The sequence below is a fragment of the Chiloscyllium punctatum genome, chromosome 12 (genome assembly GCF_047496795.1).
Source record: "Chiloscyllium punctatum isolate Juve2018m chromosome 12, sChiPun1.3, whole genome shotgun sequence".
Lineage (NCBI taxonomy): Eukaryota > Metazoa > Chordata > Chondrichthyes > Orectolobiformes > Hemiscylliidae > Chiloscyllium > Chiloscyllium punctatum.
The window spans coordinates 18,813,432-18,822,665 of NC_092750.1; the positions used below are offsets into that span (position 1 = coordinate 18,813,432).

General features: G+C 42.9%; 1 protein-coding gene across 1 annotated transcript; it reads right to left on the minus strand.

Moving 5' to 3' along the window:
- Positions 1–776: 776 nt before the first annotated feature.
- On the minus strand, positions 777–8,445 carry tma7 (translation machinery associated 7 homolog). Its single transcript, XM_072581964.1, has 4 exons — positions 8,321–8,445; positions 6,286–6,341; positions 4,592–4,679; positions 777–979 (listed from the first exon to the last, which is right to left on the minus strand). Exons 1-4 carry the CDS (start codon positions 8,334–8,336, stop codon positions 945–947), a joined length of 195 nt encoding a protein of 64 aa, XP_072438065.1. The 5' UTR covers positions 8,337–8,445; the 3' UTR covers positions 777–944.
- Between the last annotated feature and the right edge of the window lie 789 nt (positions 8,446–9,234).

The window sequence follows — 9,234 nt, forward strand, 5'->3', positions numbered from 1 at the left end:
AGCTTTAAGCAAATTTAACTAGTTAAATAGGTATACTGGTGCATACTTAATTCTTACAAAATGGCCAGGAATACATGATGAACTATGTATTGTCCCAGAGCACACCTCAAACTTTAAAAAATGTCTGCATATTGCTACTCAAACTAACAGAATCGAATGCGATTTTACAAATTTCTTGAAATCAGGTGAAAGACCTCTAAACTTTGTGTTTACTGAATAAACAAAACTCTGCATAAATAAATAAATTAAATAAATAAATAATGCATAATGCAACTCAAAAAGGAGCTAACTCTGATAAGGCAGCCCAATACTTATTCACAACATATCTAATCACCACAAAGAATTATACAAAACTGCAATACTCTTCTCTCTGGATGATAACCAAATTATTTTTCCTTGCCACCTTTCACTTGGTGCTAAGTATTTGCATCCTTCGAGGATTCATGTTGTCAACAGCAAATGTTATCAATCCCTGCAACTCTTCAGGTCCAGTGCTGCTATTTTACCCAAGCTTTGAATCACATCATCCAACCTTCTGAAAATGGATAAGAATTGCCATTGATGCATATTAAACACTTGCTCCTTCCCAAGAGGCCTGAAGGTTACGATCAGTGGCTCATATACCCGTTCTAACTGGGCTGGATAATGGTTCATCCACAACCAAGCGTTAAGCACAAGTTTGTATCTACACTGCTGACTACTTGTTTAAAGAGATCAGTTCAAGAGAAAATATTAAAACCACAACTATAGTCCATTAAAACCTCATTGACAGACACTTAGAAAACAGGAAAGAGAATTTATTGGCATTTTAAACAAATATACAATTTACAGGTAAGGCAGAAATGTAAACAGAAGACCAAAAAGGGGATGCGTATTAATCTTCTGTCCTCTCGAGATAGAGAAGTGATGCAACGTCAGCACATTTGACATTCTGGTGTTCCTTGTTATTTCTTGCCTGATTTCTTAATACCTCCAGAACCTGCAAAAGGATAAAAAAAAAACAGACTGTGTAAACTGGAAGCCTTGGTACAGTTTGTTCTTTTCTTCCCCCATCCCAATCATTTCCTCTGTTCCCATTTTCCTACTCATTACTGGGGTACTCTCCCAGTGCAGTGCAATCAGGTGGCCACTAATAGCTCACCACAGTGACATATGTCACACATTGAGCACAAGATGGTCATTGGAACCTGGTTCTACCATTGGAGCATTACAACTCAGCCCAATCCCACCCACACATCGAACCAACTCAACTGCAGCAATCTGAACACTGCCCTTTTGGGATGAGATAACTTTTTGGGAACAATATTACTCAGTGCTACCAGGAGAATTCTCATGGCTCAGGATTGGTTTGTCATGAAAACCTATCAGGTTCACTCATATTCTACCAGAAAGCACGTCAGGTCTGTTATTCCAACCCCACACCTGAAAAGCCAGGACTGAGGCATTCAAGTTGGTTGACTCTGACCTATACAGGAAATCCGGGTAAGATCTTCACAAGGCCAGTGTAGGCAAGAGGCAGTACCAAACTAAGCTTGAGACCCACACTAACTACATTGGCACCTACTGTTTGTGGCATGGCTTACATGACAAATGGGCTATAAAGTGAAGTCAAACAATTGTGGATAACAGTAATTCCCTTACCAATGAGCTCAATACAATCTACACTCACTTTGAACAGAAGGTCAGCAAAACAATATCACCTATCCCATCTTTTCACTGTACCTCAGTACATGTGACAGCAATAACTCAGATCAAGCTATTCCTTAAAAACTGCTACAAAAGTCTAATCTATAAAACTTGATGGACCACCTTTATCATTGCTGCAGTAGCTAAGCCAAAGGCAAGTCCTGATTTGTTAACCCTTCAACAACCTGACACTTGGGAACTTGTGTCAAAACTGGGAGAGATGTCTCACACACTAGTCAAACACCAACCCAAAGTCATATGCACAGACCCCTACCTTACAACTAATGGCCCAAACTCTTTCAAAGCTATCACTGGCTATGTTGTACAGGCAGCAGGACAGAGGTACGAAATGTAGCAACGCAGTGCTACACAGTCAGGAAGGAGTCCACAGCATTGACTTTGGAAACAATAAAAGTCTCATGGTATCATAGTGAGGGATATTAGCAGGTTTTCTTGCCTAGCAGCTGAGACTGTGGCAAAATCAGTACTCCATATTGAACATCACTTGGAAGAAGCTCTGCATTTAGAAAAAGGAACAGAATGTACTCTGGGTGGAAACTGTCCTATCTAGCAGAGTGGCTCAGCAGGACTACTGCTGACTGAAACCTAAAAGATTGTCTGCTGCACTGGCCTACATGAGCTGATGAGGGAACCAGAGGCAAAAACATGCTTGATATCATCCTTCAAAATCAGTCACAGATTGATTTGTCTACCACAGTGCAGATAAAAGCGATCACTGCACTGTTTGCACTGAGACCACCTCGTTATCCCAAACCAAGGACATGCATCCAATTGTGCTGCGAGGCACTATCAGCAGGACAAATGAGATATTTAGAGCAGTTGTGGCACCTCATTACTGTGCATTTGAGGCACTGTAAAGTGAACAACCACAGAACTTTATTCGACCACAATCCATAATTTCAAGGCCTGGCATGTTCCTCACTCCCTTATTAATGACAGAACCAATGAGATTCCTAGGATAGCATGCCAGGAACTGCACCAGACATACCAAGTGGACATCCCTAGGTGTTGTGTAAGGCTACAACAATGCACCCTAGACTGAGCCAAGCAATCCCACAGACAAGTCAAAGCTGTTCCATCTTTTACATCTCATCATGAATGGCAGTTGACGATTAAACAATTAACCAGAGGAGATTCAAAATCCTTGAACTCCCTTCCTAACTGCATTGCAACTTACAAATCCTCTGTAGAGGAGACAGAGGATTTGTAAATCTAGCAGAAGTAAAGCACTTTTACACAGAAACACCTTCAGCTGGGAGGGGAAAGATGGAAGAACTCTAGACAGAACAGGGAAAGCCATAAAACATAGGAGCAGAATTAGGCCACTCAGCCCATCGATCATAGATAATATGGTTCTCAACCCAGCTCTCATGGCTTCACCTCAACCTTTGATCCCCTTACTAATCGAAAACCTAACGTCCTGTGTCTTAAATGCACTCAGTGACTCAGTGTCACAGAGCGATCTGAAGGCTGAGTTCTACAGATTCACCACACTGGCTCAAGAAACTGCTGATCTCAGTTCTAGAGGCTTGGCCCTTGACTCAGAGTTAATACCCTTGCATAGCTAGTCTCTCTTCCATGGTGGAAGCATCTTCTTCACATTCACTATCTAGACCTCTCAGTTTTTTGTACATTTCAACGAGGCCCCCCTCATCCTTCTAAACAATGAGTACAGACCTCAAGTCCTCAATCGCTCCTCATTATGACAAGACCTTCACCCCAAGGATCATTGTTGTGAAACTTCTCTGGACCCCTTCAATGTCAGCACATCCTTCCTTAGATACAGGGCCAAAAACTGCTCACAATACTCCAAATAAGGTCTGAGGAGAGCCTTACACAGTCTCAGCAGTACATCTCTGCTTGAATTGACCAAACTAAATTGCCCATAGTGTCAGGTGCATTAGTCAGGGCTAAATATAGGGTAGGGGAATGGATCTGGGTGGGTTCCTCTTCAGAGGATTGGTGTGGACTTGTTGGGCTGAAGGGCCTGTTTCCATACTGTGGGTAATCTAATCAAATTAATACTAACCTTGCATTTCCCTTCACAACTGCCAACTGAGCCTACATTTTAACCCTAAGAAAATCCTGATCTAGGATCAGATTAGTTATTTAGAACAGATCACATCCATTGACTCTCTCTTGCCTAAGATGTTTATTACCTCCTGAAAGAATTCTAATAGATTTGGGAAGCATGACCATCGCTTCCTGAAATTTTGCTTACTCAGTCTTTTTACCATTCACCTTCAAGTACTTTACAATCTTCTTTTTATACAGGAATCTAAACTTTTACCAATGATTGAGATCAGGCTAATTGACCTACACCTTTCCCATCCTCAATAGGGATATTACATTAGTCATTTAGTGAACTGAATATTTTTTCTAAAATACCCCAAAAACCAAAAGGTTGCTGCCTTGCATCCTCAGACTGGTCCACAAGATGAGGTCAAACCAGGGTCAAAATCAAATGAGGATTAATATTTACCTTAGTCTATCTCTGTCTCACCAAATCAAAAACAGCTCCAGCATTGAGATCTCACAATTTACCATATGGTTGTTGGGTTGGATCATGATCAACTGGACTCTTTCATATTGAATTATCTCTCGCAATGTTCAGTCCAAACAAGCCCATTATTAAACTGTTGAAGGTATTGCTTGACTACCCCTACTACCAGGGGTTTCAAAACAGCATTGCAGAACCTTGTGAAAACAAAACATTCATAGATTCTTGCCCATGGGGAAAGAGCACCGTCCTCAATGGGTTTATGGGATAGAGGCTCACTTTCCTCATCAGTCATATGCTGTTGAGATAATAGAGTTAATTTCTAGTGAAGCATTTAAAATTATTGCGACGTTTTCTGAAACTCATAACAATCAGGTTACTCACTGAGTGGTCCTTTGCCTGCAGCTTTTGCTTTCATCTCGTCAAGCTTTCTCTGCTCCTCCTTCTGTTTCTGTTTGAAAGCAAGATCATCCTGTGCAGATAAGAGTGTTACTCAGGTTGTGTTTCATCAAATTCTGAAAATGCCAGCTACAAAGTAATGCAACTCAGCTAAAATTAACAACTCGTTCCTTGAAAAAAAAACTTATCCATGCCTTAATCTCAGACTTGAAGTTCTTACTTTGTTGATCATTCATTCTTTAAATTCTTACCTTTCCCAAATTCTACCAGATACCTTCTCGCATTTACAGGCATCAGGCTACAAAATATCTCTTGACACCCTTACTACAGTTAAAATTTTTGAACTTCTCTAAATCTATGACCACTGCATTCTTTAGAGCCCAAATCTCCAACTGAGTATTAACATACATTATTGACAGCTCTTCCTTGGCTTATGCCTTAACTATTTGGAACTTCCAGTTATACATCATTGTAAACTTTAAGAAACTTCTGCAGAAACAAGCTTTCAATGTCAATTTTGGGTTATTCTCTTCAACACTTCATCCAACTTGCCCATCTTCATGTCTGAACTCAAGTATCAGCAACCTATTTGACCAATGTGGATCACAATATCCAATATTAACATTATGAAAAGAACAGTGGACTCTTGGTTACAATTTGTTCAGCAATAGCCCCAAGGCTAACTTGCAGTGCTAATCATTAGTCATACCAATTACTGTTACTTCTGTGATGATTCTACAAGAGGTCACTCAGATGTTTTAGAATGGAAAAATATCTCAAGCAAAACGATCGGTTGGCTGATCCTATAGAACTGCCACAATATATTCAATACTTGAGCAGAAAGTTGTTATTTTAAAAAAAGGATTTAAACAGAAACAAGTTCTCACAGTAGTCAATCAAGGCTACCGGTAAATGCTTATTGTTGTGCTTAAATATAGACATTTAAGAAATGCTAACTTTGTTCAATATACTATGTACAATTCTATTTGTCACCACATTCAGTATGCTTTATAACTTCATTCTCCTGAAATACTGCACTGCTCTGTTCTTCTGGAGCAGTCATTTAAGGAAAACACTACAGCCAAACCCAATAGGTAATGCAATGAACAAAGAACCAATTTAATTAACAAATAAAAATTCTGACCTTAAGTGAAATAAAGAAAAAACACATTCATCAGATCAAGAGGGTATAAGGGTAAACCCAAAACAGTTAAACCATAAATGCTTAGGTACACACTCTCAAATTGCGACCCTTTCAGGGGATGATCAATGTCAATCTCTCAGAACAGAGTGTACAGGGCAGATCCAGCAATAAGGTACAAAAAAGAAATTAAGAAACAAGAGGACAGTGCATAAGGGTAGAGGAGAGATCAGGGTCCCAATAAATAATGCAGGGCCAGGGTCCACTCCAATTCCTATCTCTTACTCATGCATGCGAGTAGATGACAAAATGCTACAAGCGGTCTTTCTTGGGTGATCATTGTTGAAATGGTTATTCTTGCCAATACCTATGTTTGTACCAAAAGGTATCACTGTCATGGTTAAGTGGCATAAGTGTTTAACTGATGAAAACACAATCTGCAATGGGCTGCAATACTAGCTCATCATTGCAAAACATCATGCCGTTATTTCAACTTCTGGCAAATTCAGAACCAGTGATAATGCATTAAAAAGATTACCTCATCCATTTCCTTATTTGATTTTTTAGGCTGTTTCAGTGGTTTCTTCTTGCCTCCTATATACACACACAAATAAAACAAAATAAATATACAAACAGAATAGAAGCTTCATAAGTAAGCTCTGAGATTAAAAAAAAGTATTGTAGATATAGAAATAAAAGTAGAAATTACTTGAAAGCACTCAGGAGGTTAAGCAGCATATGCATCAAGAGAACCAGCTAATGATTCCTGAGGGTGATCAGTCATCAGAACTGATGATATAAACATGAAGAATTTGGACTTTAAGTAATTGCTGCCCACTGGAAAATGCTTTTAAAATATAAAAGGGCCTTCCAATTTAATTTGACTCATCATCTTTGATTTACAGTTGGTGCCTTTACCTTTATCAAAATAAAAACCCACACCATGGCTTGAGCACATCTAGGGAATCAGTGCAGTACTCTCAAACAGCTGCACATTTGAAGATGCTGCAGGTACAATGTTAAACCAATCCCTCTTGGGTAGACAGAGATACAACGCCTATGCAAAGGGAAGGGAGAGCGCCACCCTGTCTTTCTCAAAAACACTGCTCAAACAGCTTTATTGGTTATCTATGAAGTTACTGCCTGAAAACATTGCAGTCATTTGGATACATCGCAACCAGATCTACAGTTAATTGGTTATGAAGCATTTTGAATATATTGCAAAAGACACTTACCAGCAACTTGCAATGTTTTATGCACATAAAAAGCACAAATTCAACCTCATTCTTTTTATGAATTATTGGCTTATCATAAACTAATACAATACAAAATCAAGAGGATACTAATATGGATTTTCCAGTGTCAATTTGTAATGCTGAGGGGAAAAGCTTAAGCACCAAATTGGCAAAAAGACAAATCACACAGGCCTTAGGTGTCACTTCCTCAAGACAGCACAACTCACCCCCACCCTCCTCTAGCTTATCTCTCCAGCTTCAGGCTCACTGCCTTTATTCCTGATGAAGGGCTTTTGCCCGAAACGTCAATTTCACTGCTCATTGGATGCTGCCTGAACTGCTGTGCTCTTCCAGCACCACTAATCCAGTATTTGCTTTCCAGCATCTGCAGTCATTATTTTTACCTGTTTAGGCAGGCTACTGAAGATAACAACACTTTCCTACCGCAACCAAGCACAATAACCAGGGACCAGGACTCTATGGTCACCGGCATCTCCTTATGAAGAGTATAATTACACTCATGCAGTTTGGAGCATGTTCATATCAAAATATTTCAACATAAAGACTTCCCACTTACCACCAGTATGGTTTTCACAGATATCTTCCCACCCTACCCCCAAAATAAAACTCTCATAGCAGAAGGATGGTCACATCTATAACAATATTTATTTTAATGCTGTCAGTAAAGCAGAAGCCCAAAGTGGAGGGATGGGGCAGGAGGGATGAGAATTGAGAGGGATGAGAATTGGGGGGGGAAGAATTGGGAGAGATAGGGTGGGGGTGGGGGTGGGGGTGGGGTGTGCAGACTAAAGTGGAGGGATGGGGCAGGAGGGATGAGAATTGGGGGGTGGGGGGAATTGGGAGAGAAAGGGTGAGGGTGGGGGTGGGGGTGGGGTGTGCAGACTAAAGTAGAGGGATGGGGCAGGAGGGATGAGAATTGGGGGGGTGGGGGGAATTAGGAGGGATGGGGTGGGGGTGGGGGGAATTGGGAGGGATGGGGTGGGGGTGGGGGGTGCAGACTAAAGTGGAGGGATGGGGCAGGAGGGATGAGAATTGGGGGGGTGGGGTGGGGGTAATTGGGAGGGATGGGGGGGTGGGGGGTGTGCAGACTAAAGTGGAGGGATGGGGCAGGAGGGATGAGAATTGGGGGGGTGGGGTGGGGGTAATTGGGAGGGATGGGGGGGTGGGGGGTGTGCAGACTAAATGGGCGGCTCCTCTTTCACAGACACAGCACCACGTGGGAGCTCACAGACAGCACACAGCCGCCGGGAGAGGCGGCCAACACAACTCCAGACCAGCTCCCCGCCGGATCATTAACACTCGCCCGCCACTCCTTACCTTCCCGGCCGGACATCTTATCCACTCTCTGTCTCTATCTCCGCAACCACCGGCCACTACGGCAGGACCCCGGAAATAGGCGCCTCTTACACCCGCCTGTCCGGCCCGCCTCAAGCCACGTGACCGAGCGCAGCGCCACCTGCTGGCGCTCGAGCTCCTGCTGCAGCTGTTGCTTTCTGAGGCTGTGCCCAGGTAACTCTCTACCCAGGTAACTCCCTGCCCAGGCAATTCTCTACCCAGATGACTCCTTGCCTAGGTGGCTTCCTGCCCAGGTAACTACCTGGGTAACTCTCTACCCAGGTGACTCCCTGTCCAGGTAACCCTCTACCCATGTGGCTTCCTGTCCAGGTAACTCCCTGCCCAGGTAATTCTCTACCCAGGTGGCTTCCTGTCCAGGTAACTCCCTGCCCAGGTATTTCTCTACCCAGATGACTCCTTGCCTAGGTAACTCTCTACCCAGGTGACTCCCTGTCCAGGTAACCCTCTACCCATGTGGCTTCCTGTCCAGGTAATTCTCTACCCAGGTGGCTTCCTGTCCAGGTAACTCCCTGCCCAGGTAATTCTCTACCCAGGTGACTCTCTGCTCAGGTGACTCCCTAGGCGAAAGTGAGGACTGTAGATGTTGGAGACCAGAGTTGAAAAGTGTGGTGCTGGAAAATGCAGCAGGCCAGGCAGCATGCGAGGAGCAAGAGAATTGACATTTCAGGCATAAGCCCTTCATCAGGAATGTAGATTTGTCCAGCTTCCTCATTTCCCCTCCCCCCACCTTATCTCAGTCCCAACCCCCAGATTTAGCACCGTCCTCTTGACCTGCAATCTTCTTCCCGACCTCTCCACTCCCACCCCCTCTCTTGCCTATCACCCACACCTCCTTCCACCTATTGCATTCCTAGCGCCCCTCCCCCAAATCCCCC

Excerpts from the sequence above, each read along its gene's own strand:
- tma7 (XM_072581964.1), bottom strand. Across the intron at positions 4,680-6,285 it reads CAAATAAGGAAATGGATGAG|GATGATCTTGCTTTCAAACA; the intron begins GTAATCTTTTTA and ends TTATCTGCACAG. Across the intron at positions 980-4,591 it reads TGCAGGCAAAGGACCACTCA|GTTCTGGAGGTATTAAGAAA; the intron begins GTGAGTAACCTG and ends ATCCTTTTGCAG.